Genomic DNA, 20,748 nt, shown 5'->3' on the forward strand with positions numbered 1-20,748 from the left:
CAACAGGGAAGCAATGTCAAACTTAATGCCCCTAAAAGGTTATCTAATTTTGTTAAGGGCAAAGCTCCCATGGCTCAGGATAAGGAGGGTTACATTTTATATACTGCTGGTTATCCCGAGCATAAGATTAGGAGAATTCATGCTAGGAAACCTCATACTGTTTCACACCATGCTTTTATATATAAAAATGAAGCTTCTAGCTCTAGGAATTCCACTCACATTAAAATGCCTAAAAAGAAATCTCATGTTGCATCAATTGAGCCTAATGTTTCATTTAAGACTTTTGATGCTTCTTATGTGCTTACTAACAAATCAGGCAAAGTAGTTGCCAAATATATTGGGGGCAAACATAAGGGCTCAAAGACTTGTGTTTGGGTACCCAAGGTGCTTGTTTCTAATGTGAAAGGACCCAAGACTGTTTGGGTACCTAAGAACAAGGCCTAAACTTGTTTTGTAGGTTTATGCATTCGGAGGCTCAAGTTGGATCATTGATAGCAGATGCACAAACCACATGACAGGGGAGAAAAGGATGTTCTCCTCCTATGAGAAAAACGAAGATCCCCAAAGAGCTATCATACTCGAGGATGGAAATCAAGATTTTGTCAAAGGACTTGGTAAAATTGCTATATCTCCTGACCATTCCATTTCCAATGTTTTTCTTGTAGATTCTTTAGATTATAACTTGCTTTCAGTTTCTCAATTATGCAAAATGGGTTATAACTGTCTTTTTACGGATATAGGTGTTACTATCTTTAGAAGAAGTGATGATTCATTAGCATTTAAGGGAGTATTAGAGGGTCAGCTATACTTAGTTGATTTTAATAAAGCTGAACTCGATACTTGTTTAATTGCTAAGACTAATATGGGTTGGCTCTGGCATCGCCGACTAGCCCATGTTGGGATGAAGAATCTTCACAAGATTCTAAAGGGAGAACACATTTTGGGACTAACAAATGTTCACTTTGAGAAAGACAGGGTTTGTAGCGCATGTCAAGCAGGGAAGCAAGTTGGTACCCACCATCCACACAAGAACATCATGACGACCGACAGGCCGCTTGAGCTACTCCACATGGATTTATTCGTCCCGATCGCTTACATAAGCATCGGCGGGAGTAAGTATTGTCTTGTAATTGTGGATGATTATTCTTGCTTTACTTGGGTGTTCTTTTTGCAGGAAAAATCACAAACCCAAGAGACCTTAAAAGGATTCTTGAGACGAGCTCAAAATGAGTTCGGATTAAGGATCAAGAAAATAAGAAGCGACAACGGTTCGAAATTCAAGAATTCTCAAATAGAAGGCTTTCTTGAGGATGAGGGCATCAAGCATGAGTTCTCTTCTCCCTACACACCTCAACAAAATGGTGTAGTGGAGAGGAAGAACAGAACTCTACTGGACATGGCAAGGACCATGCTTGATTACAAGACTCCGGACCGGTTTTGGGCTGAGGCGATTAACACCGCCTGCTACTCCATCAACCGGCTCTACCTTCACCGAATCCTCAAGAAGACATCATATGAACTCCTAACCGGTAAAAAGCCCAATGTTTCATATTTTAGAGTCTTTGGTAGCAAATGTTTTATTCTTGTCAAAAGAGGTAGAAAATCTAAATTTGCTCCTAAGGCTGTAGAAGGCTTTTTACTAGGATATGATTCAAACACAAAGGCATATAGAGTCTTCAACAAATCCACTGGATTAGTTGAGGTTTCTTGTGACATTGTGTTTGATGAGACTAATGGCTCTCACAAGTCAACTTGTAGCCAAAGGATACTCGAGATGTCTATGATGGGGGAGTGGTGACAAGGAACAAAGCTCGACTTGTAGCCAAAGGATACTCACAAGTCAAAGGTTTGGATTTCGGTGAAACCTATGCACCCGTAGCTAGGCTTGAGTCAATTCGTATATTACTTGCCTATGCTACTTACCATGGCTTTAAGCTTTATCAAATGGATGTGAAAAGTACCTTCCTTAGTGGACCAATCAAAGAAGAGGTCTATGTTGAGCAACCTCCTGGCTTTGAAGATAGTGAGTACCCTAACCATGTTTATAAACTCTCTAAGGCGCTTTATGGGCTCAAGCAAGCCCCAAGAGCATGGTATGAATGCCTAAGAGATTTCCTTATCACTAATGGCTTCAAAGTCAGAAAAGTCGATCCTACTCTCTTTACTAAAACTATTGCAAATGATTTGTTTGTATGCCAAATTTATGTTGATGATATCATATTTGGGTCTACTAACAAATCTACTTGTGAAGATTTTAGTAGGATTATGATTCAAAAATTCGAGATGTCTATGATGGGGGAGTTGAAGTATTTTCTAGGATTTCAAGTCAAGCAACTCCAAGAGGGCACCTTCATCAGCCAAACGAAGTACATTCAAGACATACTTACCAAGTTTGGAATGAAGGATGCCAAGCCCATCAAGACACCCATGGCAACCAATGGGCATCTCGACCTCGACACGGGAGGTAAATCCGTAGATCAAAAGGTATACCGGTCGATGATAGGATCTTTACTCTACTTATGTGCATCTCGACTGGACATTATGCTTTCTGTATGCACGTGTGCAAGGTTTCAAGCCGATCCTAAGGAAGTTCACCTTAGGGCCGTGAAAAGAATTATGAGATATTTAGTTTATACACCTAAGATTGGCCTTTGGTACCCTAAGGGATCCACTTTTGATTTAATAGGATATTCAGATGCTGATTGGGCATGGTGTAAAATTGATAAGAAGAGCACATCAAGGACTTGTCAGTTTCTGGGAAGATCCCTGGTGTCTTGGGCTTCAAAGAAACAAAACTCAGTAGCTCTTTCTACCGCCGAAGCCGAGTACATTGCCGCAGGCCATTGTTGTGCGCAATTACTTTGGATGAGGCAGACCCTCAGGGACTATGGCTACAAATTGAACAAAGTCCCTCTCCTATGTGACAACGAGAGTGCCATCCGCATGGCGGATAATCCCGTTGAACACAACTGCACTAAGCACATAGACATTCGGTATCACTTTCTGAGGGATCACCAACAAAGGGGGGATATCGAGATAGATTATGTTAGCACCAAAGAACAATTAGCCGATATCTTTACCAAACCATTAGATGAGAAAACCTTTACCAAACTTAGGAATGAGCTAAATATACCTGATTCTCGGAATTTTGATTGAAACATTGCACACATAGCTCATTTATATACCCTTGATCATATCTCTTTCATTTTGGTACAAATGCAAATTTCGTATTATTTATGTACCAAGGCTATGACTAATGTGTATTCAAGTGTATTTCTACTAAGTCATAGATTGAAAGGGAAATGGAGTCTTCGGCGACGATAAGGCTTCCACTCCACTCTATCGGTATCAATTACCCTTCACCGTCACTCCACACCACTCTTCGATTGGTATAATCTTCACTCATATTTTATTTACCAACGGAGGAGAAAGTAAAAGGGCTCTCAAAAGACTCTGTTTTTGGCGATTAATGCCAAAGGGGGAGAAATATTAAGCCCAAAGCAAAAGGACCGCACCACCACCAATTTAAAACTTTTTCAATTGATATATTTTGGGTATGTTTGTTTTCAAGAATCATTTCAAAATTGGTATCTAAATGTATTTAATCTATATTTACAAAAATTGGTAAAACCCTTTTGAACTCTAAGAGGAGCATTTGACTCAGGGGGAGTTTTGTTAAGTCAAAGGAAAAGCATTTGAAATAGGGGGAGAAAATTCAAATCTTATTCATATACCTTTGGCTATTTGCAAAATACTTTGAAAATATTTTCTCAAAAGAATATGCAAAAACAAAACAAGTGGTGCAAATGTGGTCCAAAATGTTAAATATCAAATCAAATCTATATACTTAGAAATACTTTCACTTCAAAATAACTTATGCACATCTGTCAAAATGCAAACTAGTTACATTTCTACACTTTGTATTTTCTTTGGTTTGTGTTGGCATCAATCACCAAAAAGGGGGAGATTGAAAGGGAAATAGTCTCAATATTTCCTATAATCGATTTTGGTGTTTGACGACCATCACAAACCTTGTGGACTAACCAGTTTGTCTAGTTGATCATTCCACAGGTGCATAAGTTCATCTACAACTACTCTAAATCGACTATCTGGAATACCGTAGATTATTCCGGACAGGAGAAGCTTTTTGGAAAATCACCTAAGCGCGTACCGTCCGGGCCCTTGCGGCGGACCGTCCGCGACACTAGGGTGAGCCTCGGACAGAACCAATGCAAAAACACAAGTCTACACTACGGACCGTCCGATGGAAAAGCAAGCACCGTCCGAGACCAAGCGCGGACCGTCCGGTCTGTGAAGAACCGAAAAACCCGAAGGTGACGGGTTCGGTAAAATGAATTATAGAGTCCTCGCGGACCGTCCGGGGTGCACGATCGGACCGTCCGCGACTACCTTTATCTGACATCTGACGATGCATTAAATGCTATATAGCCGTTGATATAGTCGTTACTGCTGACCGTTGCGATTTCAGCCGTTGATGTGCAGGGGCGGACCGTCCGGACCAGGGGCGCGGACCGTCCGCGGTCGGCAGAAAAGGAGCAACGGCTAGGAAGTGGTTGGGGGCTATAAATACAACCCCAACCACCTCCATTCACTACACCCAAGCACTCCAATCCTTCACATTCAATACAAGAGCTAGCAATACATTCAAAGACACAATCAAAGCTTCCAATCTCTCCAAGTTCCACAATTGAGACAAGTGATCTTTAGTGATTAGTGACTTGAGAGAGAGAGAGAGAGAGTGATCTGTGTATTATTTGTCGCTCTTGTCGCTTGGCTTTTGCAATCCTGCTTTCTTCTTCTCCCACTCTTATTCTCAAGTGACTTGTAATCAAAGCAAGAGATACCAAGTGTGTGGTGGTCCTTGAAGGGTCTAAGTGACCCGTTTGGTTTAGGAGAAAGCTCACTCGGTCTAAGTGACCGTTTGAGAGAGGGAAAGGGTTGAAAGAGACCTGGTCTTTGTGACCACCTCAACAGGGACTAGGTTCTTTAGAACCGAACCTCGATAAAACAAATCATCGTGTTCATTCGCTTTATTTCTTGGTTGATTTGTTTTACCTCTCTTTCGGACTCGGATTTAATTCTAATGTTAACCCCTGCTTGTAGTGTGTTCTTAAGTTTGTAAATTTCAGATTCCGCCTATCCACCAGCGCCAGGGGACATGGGTGCTGACAGGCGGGCCAAGGGCGCAGGGCGCGCGTGTGCAAAGCGGTATCCGCAATCTAGGTCGTGCGATCAAGATCGGATGGGGGAGATCAGACCAGGGAGGGATGAACGCCTGCGGGCGGCGCTGCTCCTCTCCACGGAGGTGAGGTCGCCAGAGTTGAGGCAGGCGCGTGCTAGGGTGGCTTCGGGGTCGCAGGGATTGGGCAGAGAGGGAGAGGATGCTATGATGAACTCAGTGGCGGGGAAAAGGCCACGAATGCAAGGTCAGAGAGGGGAGAATGGTGGGGAGAAGGCCTCGGGCGGACCGGAGGAACTCCAGTGAGGGATTCCGGCCATGGGGAGGGGGCTTGAGGCGCTCTAAGGCCTGGAAAGGCTTCAGCAGAGGCAGGGTGACACAGGGACCTACACCGGGGCACTGGACCACGGCCAAGCACCAGCGATGCCAAAATTAGTCGAGCATAGAGCGAAATTGCGGAAATTAAGCACGGTCAAAGGTGCCTCACCTCGGGGCGGAGCTCGGGGTGGCTTGGCGCGGTCTCCGGTGAGCTAGATGGCCAAGGAAGCGGGCGCGGGTCTCCAGCGGCGTCTGGCGGCGTGGGCAGAGCGCGAGAGAGGGCGGAGCTGTAAGAAATGAGGCGGGGAAGTGAGTGCGGGCACTGGCGGGGCTCTAAGAGAGAGCTGGGGTGCGTGGGTGGGCGTCGTGGCCGAGAATTCCGGCGACGTGCGCGAGTGCGCATGCGCCGGTCCACGGTGGGTGCGGGGAGGGCGGAACTGACAGGGAGGGTCCACGGCGCAGAGAGAGAAAAGGGACGCACGGGGCAACAGCTCAGCGCCTGGCAGCGTGGGCCCGCGAGGCAGAGAGGGAAAAGGGGCACGGAGGGGGAAACAACTGGCGCCAACAGGTCAGCCCCAGCGGACAGAGAGCGAGAGAGAGCGCGGGAGAGAAAGCTGCCGCTGACAGGTGAATCCCACCTGTCAGGCGACGCGGGCGCGCGGCCTGGCTGGGCCGAGCTGGGCTGCTTTTCCTTTTTCTTTTTCTCTGGATTTTCTGATTCTTTTTATATTTCTTTTCTCTAGGGTTTCCAATTCCAAATTCAAATTAGGTTTCAAATTCAAATAAATTCAAACATGTGCAACACTTCAAAGAATAAATAAGCTCAACATGATGCAACATGTCATGACTTATAATGTTTTGGCAAAAATAAATAATTAAATCCCCCTAACTTTAAGCTAATTCTACTTAAAAGGGAAAAAGGAGAGAGGATCTAGAGAGAGATAAAACCTAGGGTGAGAGAGAGAAGAGTAACACACGAATTTGGGTGAGCATTAGAAAGAAATTTTATACCCCAAATTCAGGGTGTTACAGACCTATCCCCCTTAAAAGAATATCGCCCTCGAGATTCAGGGCTGGCTAGCAAAGAGCTTAGGGTACTTGGCTTTCAAATCATCCTCTCATTCCCAGGTGGCTTCTTCTTCTGAGTGGTGACCCCATTTGACTTTGCACATCCTGATGGTACTTCTCCAAGTGACCCGATCTGCTGTCTCCAGAATCTGAGTTGGCTTCTCAATATAGGTCAGATCCTCTTGAACTTCAAGATCCTCTATTGGCAACTGCTCTTCTGGCACTCTCAAGCATTTCTTCAACTGAGACACATGGAACACATCGTGTACAGCTGGCAAATTCTCTGGTAAACTGAGTTGATAAGCCACTTCTCCATGTCTTGCTTGAATTTGATACGGTCCGATATATCGAGGTGCTAGCTTGCCTGACTCTGAATCTTTTGATTCCTCTAATTGGTGACACCTTCAAGTAGACATAGTCTCCTACTTCAAAACTCAGTTCTCTTCTTCGAGTGTTGGCATAGCCTCGCTGTCAAGACTGCGCTGCCTTTAAATTCTCTCAAACCATTTTGATGTTCTCTTCGGCTTCAAGCAAAATATCTGGACCGAACACCTGTCTTTCACCAGGTTGGTCCCAATGCAATGGAGTTACGCAATTCCTCCCATAGAGCGCTTCGAATGGTGACATCTTCAGACTGGCCTGATAGCTATTGTTGTAAGAGAACTCTGCGTACGGTAGCCTCTTCCCAACCTATCTTGTCTTGCAAAGCACAAGCCCTCAACATGTCTTCAAGAATCTGGTTAGTTCTCTCTTTTTCACCATCTGTCTGTGGGTGATAAGCTGAACTGAACTTTAAGTGTGTGCCTAAGGCTTCATGCAACTGCTGCCAAAAATGAGAGGTGAACTGGGTACCTCTATCTGATACATCTTCTTTGGAATGCCATGCAAGCACACAATCCAAGCCATGTATGGTTCGGCCAACACTACACTGTTATAGGTGGTCTTGACTGGTATGAAATGGGCCGCTTTTGTCAAACGGTCCACTACTACCTAGATGGAGTCATAACTAGTACGAGTGCGGGGCAATCCGACTATAAAGTCCATTCCGATCTCATCCCATTTCCACTAGGAATCTGCAACGGTTGCAACAAACCTGCAGGTCTCTAATGTTCTGCTTTAATCCTCTGACAACTGTCACATACAGCCGCATACTCTGCTATCTCCCTTTTCATACCGTACCACCAGAATCTTTTCTTCAGGTCCTGGTACATCTTCTCACTACCAGGGTGTATAGAGTATGCTATCTCATGAGCTTCCTTGAGAATCAGTTCCCGAATCGATTTGATGTCGGGAACACATAGTTTGTCCTTGAACCATACCACTCCTTCTGCATCTTCACGGAAATCCTTGCCTTTTCCATCTAGGATTAGCTGCCGGATCTCGTTGATTTTCTCATCATCCTTCTGACCTTTTCTGATGTCTTGCTCTAGAGTGGGTTCCAACTCGATTGTCACGCCTCGGGTGTTGTTCAGAAATCTGAGACTCAATCTGTCGAATTCCTTCGCTAGCTCATACGGCATCGGGTGAGCTGCCAACATATTAACTTGACTCTTTCTGCTAAGAGCATATGCAACCACATTTGCTTTACCTGGGTGATAATGAATCTCCAGCTCATAATCTTTGATCAACTCTAGCCATCTTCGTTGTCTCATGTTTAGCTCTGACTGAGTGAATATATATTTGAGACTCTTGTGGTCTGTGTAGATATCACACTTCTGCCCATAAAGATAATGCCTCTAGGTCTTCAATGCATGAACCACGACTGCTAATTCCAGATCATGAGTAGGATAATTCTTCTCATGAATCTTCAACTATTGGGATGAGTATGCCACTACTCTCCCTTCCTGCATTAACACACATCCTAGTCCGATGTATGAAGCATCACAATATACTGAGAATGGCTCGTGAACATCTGGCAGAATCAGTACTGGTGTCGTTGTCAACTTCTCCTTCAATGTCTCAAAGGACTTCTGGCATGCTGGGGTCCACTTGAACTCAACTTTCTTTGCCAACAAGGCTGCCAATGGCCTGGCAATCTTGGAGAAACCTTCAATGAAACACCGATAATAGCCGGCCATTCTGATGAAACTCTTGATTCCTCGGACATCTTTTGGTGCTTTCTAGTCCAAGATAGATGTTACCTTCTTTGGATCTACAACCAATCCTTCTCAGTTTATAATGTGACCCAAGAATAGGACTTCACTGATCTAGAACTCGCACTTGCTAAGCTTGGCATACAGCTGACAGTCTCATAGCCTCTGAAGTACTTTCCTCAAATGCTCCTCATTCTCTTGCTCATTCTGGGAATATATAAGAATGTCATCAATGAACACTACTATGAACTTGTCGAGGTAGTCCATGAACACACTGTTCATTAAGTACATGAAGTAGGCTGGCACATTCATCAAACCGAATGACATGACCGTGAACTCATACAGTCCTTACTTGGTGATGAATGTCGTCTTCGGTACATCCGAGGGTCAGATTCTGAGCTGATGGTAGCCTGACCTTAGATCTATCTTCGAGAACACACTGACTCCTCTCAACTGATCGAATAAATCTTCAATTCTGGGCAGGGGGTACTTGTTCTTAATAGTAACCTCATTCAAGGCTCGATAATCGATGCACATCCTCTTCGTGCCATCCTTCTCCTCCACAAACAGCACTGGAGCTGCCCAAGGCAAGGTACTCGGTCTGATGTAGAATTTCTTTGACAACTCATCAATTTGCTTCTTGAGTTCCACCAACTCTGGTCTGGACACTCGATAGGCTCTCTTGGATATAGGGGCGGTGCCTGGTATAAGCTCTATGGCGAATTCAACCTTCCTTTCAGGTGGCATACCCAATAACTCCTCGGGAAACACATCTGGGAACTCTGATACTACATTGATAGCCTCTGATGGTTTGATCTCCTCAATATGGGCGGTGACTTGATGACAACTTCCTTTTCTTGGTCCAGACAAGACCAACTCCACTAACACTTATTCTCCTGATAGGGACACTAACTTCACTGTTCTCTTGTCACAACTAAGACTGGCTTAATACTTGGTTAGCCAATTCATCCCTAGGATCACATCTATAGTTGTATCCTGGTTACCCATAACTATTAAATCAGCGGGAAACTCTATCCCCCTTATTTGAACTCTTGCACTAGGGCAAAATATATCTGTTTGGGTTCTTCCACCAACTGAACTAACCCTCATAGGTGGATACATGGGTGCTACTGGTATATTATGTGATTCTACCCATGATGCAGTCACAAAAGAATAATGCATTGCTCCAGTATCAAATAAGACATTTGCAGAATGGTACTTGACTAAAAATGTACCTAGTGCCACTCCTGGAGTCTCCTGGACTGTGTCGACCTCCAAGTGGTTCACCTTTCCATACTGGGAACGAGGCTGCCCACGGTTGTTGCCTCCTGCCCTTCCTGGTTGCATTGCATTCTGTCTGACTGGGGCATTAGGAGCTAGCTGTTGTTGAGCTGCTTTCTTTGGGCAATGATTCGCCCAATGGCCTTGTTCCCCATAGTGGAAACATGCACGACTTCCTCCTTGCGCTGACGCTGCTTGGTTGTTCTGGTTGGTTGCTGGGGCAGGAAGATGGGCTGCCTAGTTGCTCTGACGCTGGTATTGATTTCCTCCTTGCTGGTTGTTCTGACGGTACTACTGCTACTGCTAAGGAAAGTGCCTCTGGTACTGCTGCTGCTGGTTCTGACGCTGATGCTGGTGCTGGTGACCTTGCTTGAATGGCTGAGGTGGGTTGTCTGAGTAGCGAGGACGGCTGCTACTCCCAACCTGAGGTCCACCAATCTTGCGTTTCCTGTCCTCCATCTCCCGACGCTTCCTTTATGTCATGATTGCTCTGTCTATCAAGTGCTGGAAGGTAGGGAAGGTGTAGTTCATCAGCTGGTAATGGAGGGGATCAACCAATCCTCTCAAGAAGCGGTACTACCTCTTGGCATCCGTGTTGACGTCTTCTGGGGCATAACGCGACAGCTACAGAAACTTGTCTCTGTACTCACTGACGGACAGGGGTCCTTGCTTCAAGGCGAGAAACTCCTCCTTCCTTACTATCATCAGTCCCTCGGGCACATGGTAGCGACGAAAGTTGTCCCTGAATTCTTCCCAAGTGATGACTTCAGGCTTAGCATGGGTGGCGAGGTAAGACTCCCACCAAGACTGGGCTGCTCCCCTCAGCTGTCGGGGACCGTACAACACCTTCTCATGATCGTTGCACTAGGTAGTGTGCAACTCACGCTCCATGGTACGCAGCCAATCTTCGGCGTCCATGGGATCAGCAGAGTGGGCAAAGACTGGGGGATGGCCCCTCATGAATTTTGCCCGCTTGTCTCTGGGCACTTGTGGCATCTGGACTTGCACTGGAGGCTGAGGCAGGGGTGGCTGCTGCTGCATTGCTGCTAAGGTCTGTCTGATTGCCTGAACTGCTTGTGTCTGCATCATGAACATCTGCTCGACTGTCATCGGTGGTGGCGGTGGCAACTGCTGCTGCTGGGCTGCATCCTCTTGGGGTGCCTGCTGTTCTAGCTGAGCACGCCTCGCACCTATGCGCCTGTTCTCAGACATCTGTAGAAATCACACACATATTTCAAATCTAACTCTACAGTCCTTCAACATAAGAAAAGATGTATAGAAAATCCTCAAAGCACTGAACAAATGACCATCTTCACTGACAGCTTCTCAGATAAAGAGGAAAGTGGAAATAAATGGGTTACCCAACTAAATAACTGACTTTATTAATAACTACACCAAGTTGCAGGGGATACCCACACCTTGGTGACAATCATTACAAAGATCCAACTTCAGTACATGTCACACCCGGTTTCAGAAGGCAAACCGAATGCGAACCATGTACGTGCCAGGATCAGAATTCACGTACACAACGATTACATAAATGAACATCATCGCACAGTGCTCGAATAATAACATAAAAGAGTATTAACTTATTACATCACAGAGTCAGAGACATCCACATAGTCATCAACTTAACAGGTAAATCAAAGTGCTAAGCGAAACGCAGTAAAGATAGGGCCTTCACAGGCAGCTGACTGGGGGTTGCCGCCAACCCACACCTAGAACTCGTCGTAGTCCTGGAACTCCTGGAAGTCTCCTTCCACGACTTCGTCTTCTCCTGAGCAGTGGTTGCAATGTGAACAACCTGGTGTTTTGTGAAAGCAAGGGTGAGTACACATCAACGTACTCAGCAAATGTCCCGTTTGGCTGAGGTGGACTAGCTTTATTAGTGGAAGCCAAGTTTTATCATATAACCAACCCGTGAATCATTTCCTCATCGAGGAACATCATTATCGTCATCGAACCAAAATAATAAATAGAACCATTGTATCTCAGATCATTTGTATCTCTAATCAAAGAGGATCCCAAGGCCGCTCTTAACCGTGAGCACGGCTGATATATCAGTTTCATTACCCTCTGCAGAGGTCGCACACTTTACCCATGAGCCGTGATTCCCGTCTTGCCCGGGGATCATGACTCCCCATTGATCACTTCCTAGGTGGTCCGGCAGGGTATCACTACGTAGCCTTTACAAAGATTCCCTAGAGGTCATAGCCGCCCGTTAGGTTTCTCCAGTTTGATAAACACAGTACCTCTCCCCACAGGAGGGTGACTAACAAAAGCAGAACGAAAGAACCTCGGCACTCAGCCTTGGCAGAGCAAGCACTGTGCCTGGACCCCATTGACGGCACGACGGCGAAGCAACTACACCTCTAGTTCCTCTAATTAATTAGCTAAGGGCATCCCATTTCACCCTCATGGTTGCACTGTTATCCCGGGTGGTCTCTCAACGAACAGGTCCTTACGGAGAGGTACTCGGGAAACAGCCCGAGTCCCCTAAATGCCACAAGTATATCATCATATCCAGAATAAAATCATAGTATCATCATTGTATCTCATCATGTTCATTGATTAAAGTAAATCGCTAGCATGTAGCTAACCATAGTAACCCAAAAGGTAAATCAAGGACAAGGTAAATAGAAAGCTAGTAAATCCTTAGGTTGTTCATAGTATGCGGGACAGTGTATTATAAAGTAAATGGGACATAATGGGTCAGAGGACACTTGCCTTCACCAAACAGATGCTCAGAGTCTTCAACTTCGTGGAACCCAAAGAGCTAGACCACTTGGTCGCCGAAGCTTGACCGTCGATTCCTCGAAGCCCAGAAACGAGTCGAGATCTAATCGCAACGCGAAGCGAAGACGAACAGGCACAAGCAAACAAACATATATATGCATAAGAACATTACACCATTCAAAGAAAAACATGATAGAACATGCAAAATGAAACGGATCGCGTTACTACGGTCACGCGAGGAAAAAGAAACGTCGAACTCGAAGCTACTGTCGAGAAGATAACGGGTTTACACTCAAACAAATACTAGTTAAAACATTTGATTCGAACTGATTATATTAACCGATATTTATTATAAGCCTAAGTGGAACGCTACACATTTAATCTAGTTAGAGTATTAGTCTAATAAATATTATTCAAGAGACCTTAAGTTAATTATCTAAAATTTGTACCCTCACAAATTAACGTTATTAACATGAGTGTTTATAAGCGAGAACAATTTATTATCGCACAAAAATGTCGCGCGACACCCGCGAACGATACGTGACGACGCTCGCGAAGCAGCACCGTGGCACGCGAAATAACACGCACGACAGCGCGCGATACGTGTGAGTCAACAAGAGTACGCGCGCGAACAGCACACAACAATGCGTGTGCTAGATGCGCGGCGCGAACGCGCGAACGAACAACGGCGACGCGCAAACAGCGCGCGATTGCCATGCGAAATAGCACACAACTACATTAACTTGTATTTATAAAAACGCAAATTAAAACTATAAATTAGCTTTAGTTAAATTGCTACTTTAATAAACAACATACAAACAAAATAAATAATTAATTAATTGAACTTGTGTCACGGCAAAATAATGTTATTAACACGTAATCGACACGGTTGCAAACTTAACGCAACTGAACTGAGTCGAAACTAATCTAGGACGCAAAACATATTAACTTAATTGACGTGATGCAAATCTAGGAACGGAGCCGCGCAAAGGGCCACATGGGTCACACAGATCGGATCCCGTGTGGCCACACCCATCTTCAACCTCACGATTATAGGAACAAATGGGGAATGGGAAAGTTACTGTCGGAGAGGGAAGGGCGCTGACCGCTCCAGCCTGGGCGGGCTCGCCGGCGGCACAATGGGGCGGGGCTAAGCGCGCGCCGCGCCAGACCGCCGGGACTGGCTACGCGCAGGGGCTGGCCGCGCGTAGGGACTGGAGCCAGGGAAGGGAGGGTGGTTGTTACCTGCTCGGCGGCAAGAGGGCGAAGGCATCAGCGAGCTTGACGATGGCGAGGCACGGGCACGATGAGCGGCGAGGCTGTAGGGCTCCTCCACACAACAACGGGGTGTGCGGGGACGCGTCGACGAAGCAGCCGTGCTGGCACGGTGACCGGCGAACGGCTACGGGGCGACTCCGTGCGGGGCTGGGCAGCGGCGTAGGGGTAGACGGGCTGGGCGGCATGCTTAACCGGCAACCGGGCTGCAGTAGCGAGGACGACTGTACGTGGGGGAGTTGCTTTGGGTGGAGGGTTGAAGCAGGGCCATTTGTCAAAGATGCGAGCACGTCTGCAGCGGAAGAAGCGGAGCTGAGCGGTTGAAGGAGAGAGAGGATAGTGCTGATGCGCAGGGCCCACAACACAATGTACAAGCGGCTACCAAGCCGGATCATGTTCAGGGCGTGCGTGTGGCTGGGCACTGCCCTGCTCCCGCTGCGCTTGCACATGGTGGGCTAGGAAGTCGAGTGGGCTGGCCAATTGCCAAGCCGCGAGGAAAAAGAAAAAATGATTTTCTTTTTTATTTCTTCTTTCTTTATATGTGTATATATATATATTTATATTATATCATTTCCAACTAATTCAAATTTTATAGTTTTTCCTCCATCCGAACGTAAACACCGCCACGATTATTTTTAGCAAACAAATACTTTACTTCGACATGAAATGCAACACTCATATTTATTCAAAATAACACCCATAAATACTAGGTTAACTTATTTTAAAAAAAAATAAAAAAAAACAGAGAAAAGAACAAAGTAAAAAGTAAATGTAACACCTGCATTTTTTTAGTATAAAGCAAAGAAAATTTTATACCCTAAAATTAAGGGTGTTACAAATCTAACCCCCTTAACAGAATCTCGCCCCCGAGATTCAAGAGGCTAGCAAGAACGACAAGGTTGGTTCATAGGCTATCCACGGCTTTCTGGAGTTGACTTTGACTCTGCAAGCTTAACTTGTGGATTGGTTGCTTTGACCTTCAGATGTTCACGACCGACTGATGCAATTCTTAAGGATCCCTTGGACCTGTGGGTTAGGACCCACCACGTTTTCGCTGCGCCACTTTGATCATGTTTGCTGATATTGATCGCATTGTCTTCATTGGGGTTAGCGGCTAACCCCCTTAACATGAGCATTGGTACGCACTTGGTGAAGATGTTGTCGACTCTGATCTTGATTGATTTGGAGGAGTTGGAGGTTGCCAAATGGACAGGTGCAAGAGGAAAGAATAACGAGAAAAGGTAAGTATAAACGGATTAAAGAGAGAAAAGGGAGAGCACCCAACTACTAACTCTATGGCAATCAGCTAGTAAACTGATGTCATTGCGGACCAAGGGCCACAACACATCAACACTCATCACAAAGAAGCAAATCAGTCATAACACAAAGATAAACATCACAAGCATACAACAACAAGCATATCGTTGCTACACGTGAATGTTAACTAGATGGTGGTCTTTCCTAAAAAGGGAATAACTAATCTCTAAGGTTGTCAAAGGAGGAGGAGAAGAACAAGACGTGTAGGATAGGGACACGAGCACCATAAAGGATGGAGTTAAAGCAAGCATCGTGAGCGACCAGGAACAGGATATGACCAAGGGCATAATGGGTAGAACACCACTCTTGAGTTGAGATGGAAAAGGGGAGATTTCAAAAATCAGACCTAAGATAAGCATCAAGGCAAGATTTAGTGATTACAAAGGTAAGGGTGATATCAAACAAAAGCTACGACTGGCAACGAGGCAGAGGAAAATGGAACGAACAAGAGCAGGATAGGTAAGACAACACTCTTGAACCGAAATGGCAAAGGGGCTTTAAAATGAAGGTGCGAGATAAGCATCAAGGTAAAAGATCGAGGGATGACAAGGGTTAAGGTGATAACAGACAAACACACAACCAAGGATGTATTTTAGACAAAACTTGCAAGACGTCGAAGAAGGGGGAGCAATCAATGGTGAAGAAGGTAAGGCATTATCCTCGAACAGTGACGGAAAAGAGGAGGCTTCAAAGGGTAGGTTCAAAGTAAGCATGAAGGTAAGGGTATAGATATTACAAGGGTTAAAGGTGATAACGGACAATAATGTAAGAGGGGAGGTAAATGGGCATAAGAACAATGGATATAAGTACCAAAAAGGATGGAGTTAAGACAAGACCTACAAAAGGAAAAGGAGAGGGTGTGTCCAAGGACCAGATAGGTAAATTGCCATTCTCAAAGTGAGATGGAAGAGAGGGGATTTTTAAAGAGTAGGAATAAATCTGAGTATCAAGGTAAGATCGATGGACGACAAGGTGAGGGTGATAGCAAATAAAAACACGGCAAGGGATGTAATTACCACAAAACTCGTAAGGTGACAAGAAGTGAAAAGAAATCAAGGGAGAGATAGGTACCCCGCAACTCTCAAAATGGGTTGAAAGAAAGGGGAGGCTTTTAAAGGATAAGTTTAAGGTGAGCATTTAGGTAGAAGACCTCAATATCACAAGGGTCAAAGGGGACAACTGACAAGGGTATGAGAGAAAAGATGAAGGCATTCGAGAGCCAGTGGTATGAGTACAACAAAGAATGGAGTTGCGCCCAAACTTACACGCGATAAAGAAGAGGTTATAGCCAAGGGTAATATAAGTAAAACACCGCTCTCAAATTGAGGTAGGAGATTGGAGATTTTAGATAATAGACGTAATGTAATCACAAGGTAGGATAGAGTGATGAGAAGGGTAAAGGAAATAACAAACAAAAACACAACAAAGGATAGAGTTGAAAACTCGCATGTGACAAAGAAGAGGACACGACCAAGGGAAAAGTACGTAAAGTACAATGCTCAGATTGAGATGGAAAATAGGATATCTTAAAGGCCAGTATAAGATAAACATCAAGGTAAGATATAGACGTGATAAGGATAAAGGTGATAATGATGAAAATCATAATCCATGGATAGAGTTAAGGCAAGACTTGCATAGTGACAAAGTGGAGAAAACAATCAAGGATAAGATAAGTGAGGTTCCGACAGAAGAGTTGAAGTTAAAATTCATAATCGAAGGAAGTTACAAGGAAACAACGAGTATACCACGGATGTGCAAAAATAAAATGACCGCTCATGGATCGTTAAGAAACAAGGGTGGTCAATGACATGTTAACTGAATTGTCTCAAACAGATATTGGGATATAAAGGTAAACATATATAAAAATAAGAGCATGCAAGATTCCAATGGTAGGAGCGTACCAAGACCAAGAGAATAGAAGAAGCCAAAATGTAACGGTTTCACAACGGAAAAGGAACGGGTCTCAGAAGACAAGAAGTTCATGGACATATAAACTAAAATGTTTCAGTAGGCAGTATAAATTCTGATGTAAGTATTTGAAACAAGAGTATTGAAGAATCTAGGAGTACGAGCATGTCAATACCAAGGGAGTAGAGATGGTCAAATGGCAGCGATTTAATGATGAAAGAGAAAAGAATACCAAAAGACAAGAAGTTTATGGTCAGGGGGCATCTACAAAGATGTCGGAAGCACAAGAGTGAGATCAGATCTAATAGATTGAGAGAAGTATAGACCATATTAGAATAAAATACTTTTGGCAAGGAGGCATATAGGAGCACAACATAGAATTAGTCAAGGCGACTATTAGTTTGAAGCAGAATCAAGGATGAGGTGAAGTAATAGTCAATAAGTCCTTAAACGACCAATGCTACTCTAGGCTAGCGGTCCTACAGTCAGCACGGCTTTGATACCACTTATGTCACACCCGGTTTCAGAAGGCAAACCGAATGCGAACCATGTACGTGCCAGGATCAGAATTCACGTACACAACGATTACATAAATGAACATCATCGCACAGTGCTCGAATAATAACATAAAAGAGTATTAACTTATTACATCACAGAGTCAGAGACATCCACATAGTCATCAACTTAACAGGTAAATCAAAGTGCTAAGCGAAACGCAGTAAAGATAGGGCCTTCACAGGCAGCTGACTGGGGGTTGCCGCCAACCCACACCTAGAACTCGTCGTAGTCCTGGAACTCCTGGAAGTCTCCTTCCACGACTTCGTCTTCTCCTGAGCAGTGGTTGCAATGTGAACAACCTGGTGTTTTGTGAAAGCAAGGGTGAGTACACATCAACGTACTCAGCAAATGTCCCGTTTGGCTGAGGTGGACTAGCTTTATGTGGGGTTAAGCTCAAGCAGTTGCTTTTAGTTGGTCAGGTATTTATTATTAGTGGAAGCCAAGTTTTATCATATAACCAACCCGTGAATCATTTCCTCATCGAGGAACATCATTATCGTCATCGAACCAAAATAATAAATAGAACCATTGTATCTCAGATCATTTGTATCTCTAATCAAAGAGGATCCCAAGGCCGCTCTTAACCGTGAGCACGGCTGATATATCAGTTTCATTACCCTCTGCAGAGGTCGCACACTTTACCCATGAGCTGTGATTCCCGTCTTGCCCGGGGATCATGACTCCCCATTGATCACTTCCTAGGTGGTCCGGCAGGGTATCACTACGTAGCCTTTACAAAGATTCCCTAGAGGTCATAGCCGCCCGTTAGGTTTCTCCAGTTTGATAAACACAGTACCTCTCCCCACAGGAGGGTGACTAACAAAAGCAGAACGAAAGAACCTCGGCACTCAGCTTTGGCAGAGCAAGCACTGTGCCTGGACCCCATTGACGGCACGACGGCGAAGCAACTACACCTCTAGTTCCTCTAATTAATTAGCTAAGGGCATCCCATTTCACCCTCATGGTTGCACTGTTATCCCGGGTGGTCTCTCAACGAACAGGTCCTTACGGAGAGGTACTCGGGAAACAGCCCGAGTCCCCTAAATGCCACAAATATATCATCATATCCAGAATAAAATCATAGTATCATCATTGTATCTCATCATGTTCATTGATTAAAGTAAATCGCTAGCATGTAGCTAACCATAGTAACCCAAAAGGTAAATCAAGGACAAGGTAAATAGAAAGCTAGTAAATCCTTAGGTTGTTCATAGTATGCGGGACAGTGTATTATAAAGTAAATGGGACATAATGGGTCAGAGGACACTTGCCTTCACCAAACAGATGCTCAGAGTCTTCAACTTCGTGGAACCCAAAGAGCTAGACCACTTGGTCGCCGAAGCTTGACCGTCGATTCCTCGAAGCCCAGAAACGAGTCGAGATCTAATCGCAACGCGAAGCGAAGACGAACAGGCACAAGCAAACAAACATATATATGCATAAGAACATTACACCATTCAAAGAAAAACATGATAGAACATGCAAAATGAAACGGATCGCGTTACTACGGTCACGCGAGGAAAAAGAAACGTCGAACTCGAAGCTACTGTCGAGAAGATAACGGGTTTACACTCAAACAAATACTAGTTAAAACATTTGATTCGAACTGATTATATTAACCGATATTTATTATATAAGCCTAAGTGGAACGCTACACATTTAATCTAGTTAGAGTATTAGTCTAATAAATATTATTCAAGAGACCTTAAGTTAATTATCTAAAATTTGTACCCTGACAAATTAACGTTATTAACATGAGTGTTTATAAGCGAGAACAATTTATTATCGCACAAAAATGTCGCGCGACACCCGCGAACGATACGTGACGACGCTCGCGAAGCAGCACCGTGGCACGCGAAATAACACGCACGACAGCGCGCGATACGTGTGAGTCAACAAGAGTACGCGCGCGAACAGCACACAACAATGCGTGTGCTAGATGCGCGGCGCGAACGCGCGAACGAACAACGGCGACGCGCAAACAGCGCGCGATTGCCATGCGAAATAGCACACAACTACATTAACTTGTATTTATAAAAACGCAAATTAAAACTATAAATTAGCTTTAGTTAAATTGCTACTTTAATAAACAACATACAAACAAAATAAATAAATAATTAATTGAACTTGTGTCACGGCAAAATAATGTTATTAACACGTAATCGACACGGTTGCAAACTTAACGCAACTGAACTGAGTCGAAACTAATCTAGGACGCAAAACATATTAACTTAATTGACGTGATGCAAATCTAGGAACGGAGCCGCGCAAAGGGCCACATGGGTCACACAGATCGGATCCCGTGTGGCCACACCCATCTTCAACCTCACGATTATAGGAACAAATGGGGAATGGGAAAGTTACTGTCGGAGAGGGAGGGGCGCTGACCGCTCCAGCCTGGGCGGGCTCGCCGGCGGCACAATGGGGCGGGGCTGAGCGCGCGCCGCGCCAGACCGCCGGGACTGGCTGCGCGCAGGGGCTGGCCGCGCGTAGGGACTGGAGCCAGGGAAGGGAGGGCGGTTGTTACCTGCTCGGCGGCAAGAGGGCGAAGGCATCAGCGAGCTTGACGATGGCGAGGCACGGGCACGACGAGCGGCGAGGCTGTAGGGCTCCTCCACACAACAACGGGGTGTGCGGGGACGCGTCGGCGAAGCAGCCGTGCTGGCACGGTGACCGGCAAACGGCTACGGGGCGACTCCGTGCGGGGCTGGGCAGCGGCGTAGGGGTAGACGGGCTGGGCGGCATGCTTAACCGGCAACCGGGCTACAGTAGCGAGGACGACTGTACGTGGGGGAGTTGCTTTGGGTGGAGGGTTGAAGCAGGGCCATTTGTCAAAGATGCGAGCACGTCTGCAGCGGAAGAAGCGGAGCTGAGCGGTTGAAGGAGAGAGAGGATAGTGCTGACGCGCAGGGCCCACAACACAATGTACAAGCGGCTACCAAGCCGGATCATGTTCAGGGCGTGCGTGTGGCTGGGCACTGCCCTGCTCCCGTT

The 20,748-nt window shown here is 45.3% G+C and overlaps 2 protein-coding genes across 3 annotated transcripts; both read right to left on the reverse strand.

Moving 5' to 3' along the window:
- Positions 1–11,321: 11,321 nt before the first annotated feature.
- Positions 11,322–14,706, reverse strand: LOC103638163 (uncharacterized). 2 transcript variants are annotated; one of them, XM_008661145.3, is made up of 3 exons: positions 13,942–14,706; positions 12,688–12,799; positions 11,322–11,764 (listed from the first exon to the last, which is right to left on the reverse strand). In XM_008661145.3, exons 1-3 carry the CDS (start codon positions 14,418–14,420, stop codon positions 11,612–11,614), a joined length of 744 nt encoding a protein of 247 aa, XP_008659367.1. In that variant the 5' UTR covers positions 14,421–14,706; the 3' UTR covers positions 11,322–11,611. The 2 variants fall into 2 exon arrangements, with proteins under 2 accessions (XP_008659367.1, XP_035818389.1); XM_035962496.1 differs by lacking the exon at positions 12,688–12,799.
- Positions 14,707–17,819: 3,113 nt separating this feature from the next.
- On the reverse strand, positions 17,820–20,528 carry LOC100193905 (uncharacterized). Its single transcript, NM_001138977.1, has 3 exons — positions 20,282–20,528; positions 19,026–19,137; positions 17,820–18,053 (listed from the first exon to the last, which is right to left on the reverse strand). The coding sequence occupies exons 1-3, from the start codon at positions 20,497–20,499 to the stop codon at positions 17,901–17,903; spliced, it is 483 nt and encodes a 160-aa protein (NP_001132449.1). The 5' UTR covers positions 20,500–20,528; the 3' UTR covers positions 17,820–17,900.
- Positions 20,529–20,748: the final 220 nt, after the last annotated feature.

The sequence above is a fragment of the Zea mays genome, chromosome 9 (assembly GCF_902167145.1).
Source record: "Zea mays cultivar B73 chromosome 9, Zm-B73-REFERENCE-NAM-5.0, whole genome shotgun sequence".
NCBI lineage: Eukaryota > Viridiplantae > Streptophyta > Magnoliopsida > Poales > Poaceae > Zea > Zea mays.

Bases quoted from the DNA above. Each gene is read 5' to 3' on its own strand.
- LOC100193905 (NM_001138977.1), bottom strand. From the start codon at position 20,499: ATGCCGCCCAGCCCGTCTACCCCTACGCCGCTGCCCAGCCCCGCACGG. The intron at 19,138-20,281 runs GTAACAACCGCC...CGTTGCGATTAG, and splicing joins GCCCTCTTGCCGCCGAGCAG to ATCTCGACTCGTTTCTGGGC. The intron at 18,054-19,025 runs GCAAGTGTCCTC...ACAAAACACCAG, and splicing joins TGAGCATCTGTTTGGTGAAG to GTTGTTCACATTGCAACCAC.
- LOC103638163 (XM_008661145.3), bottom strand. From the start codon at position 14,420: ATGTGCAAGCGCAGCGGGAGCAGGGCAGTGCCCAGCCACACGCACGCC. The intron at 12,800-13,941 runs GTAACAACCACC...CGTTGCGATTAG, and splicing joins GCCCTCTTGCCGCCGAGCAG to ATCTCGACTCGTTTCTGGGC. The intron at 11,765-12,687 runs GCAAGTGTCCTC...ACAAAACACCAG, and splicing joins TGAGCATCTGTTTGGTGAAG to GTTGTTCACATTGCAACCAC.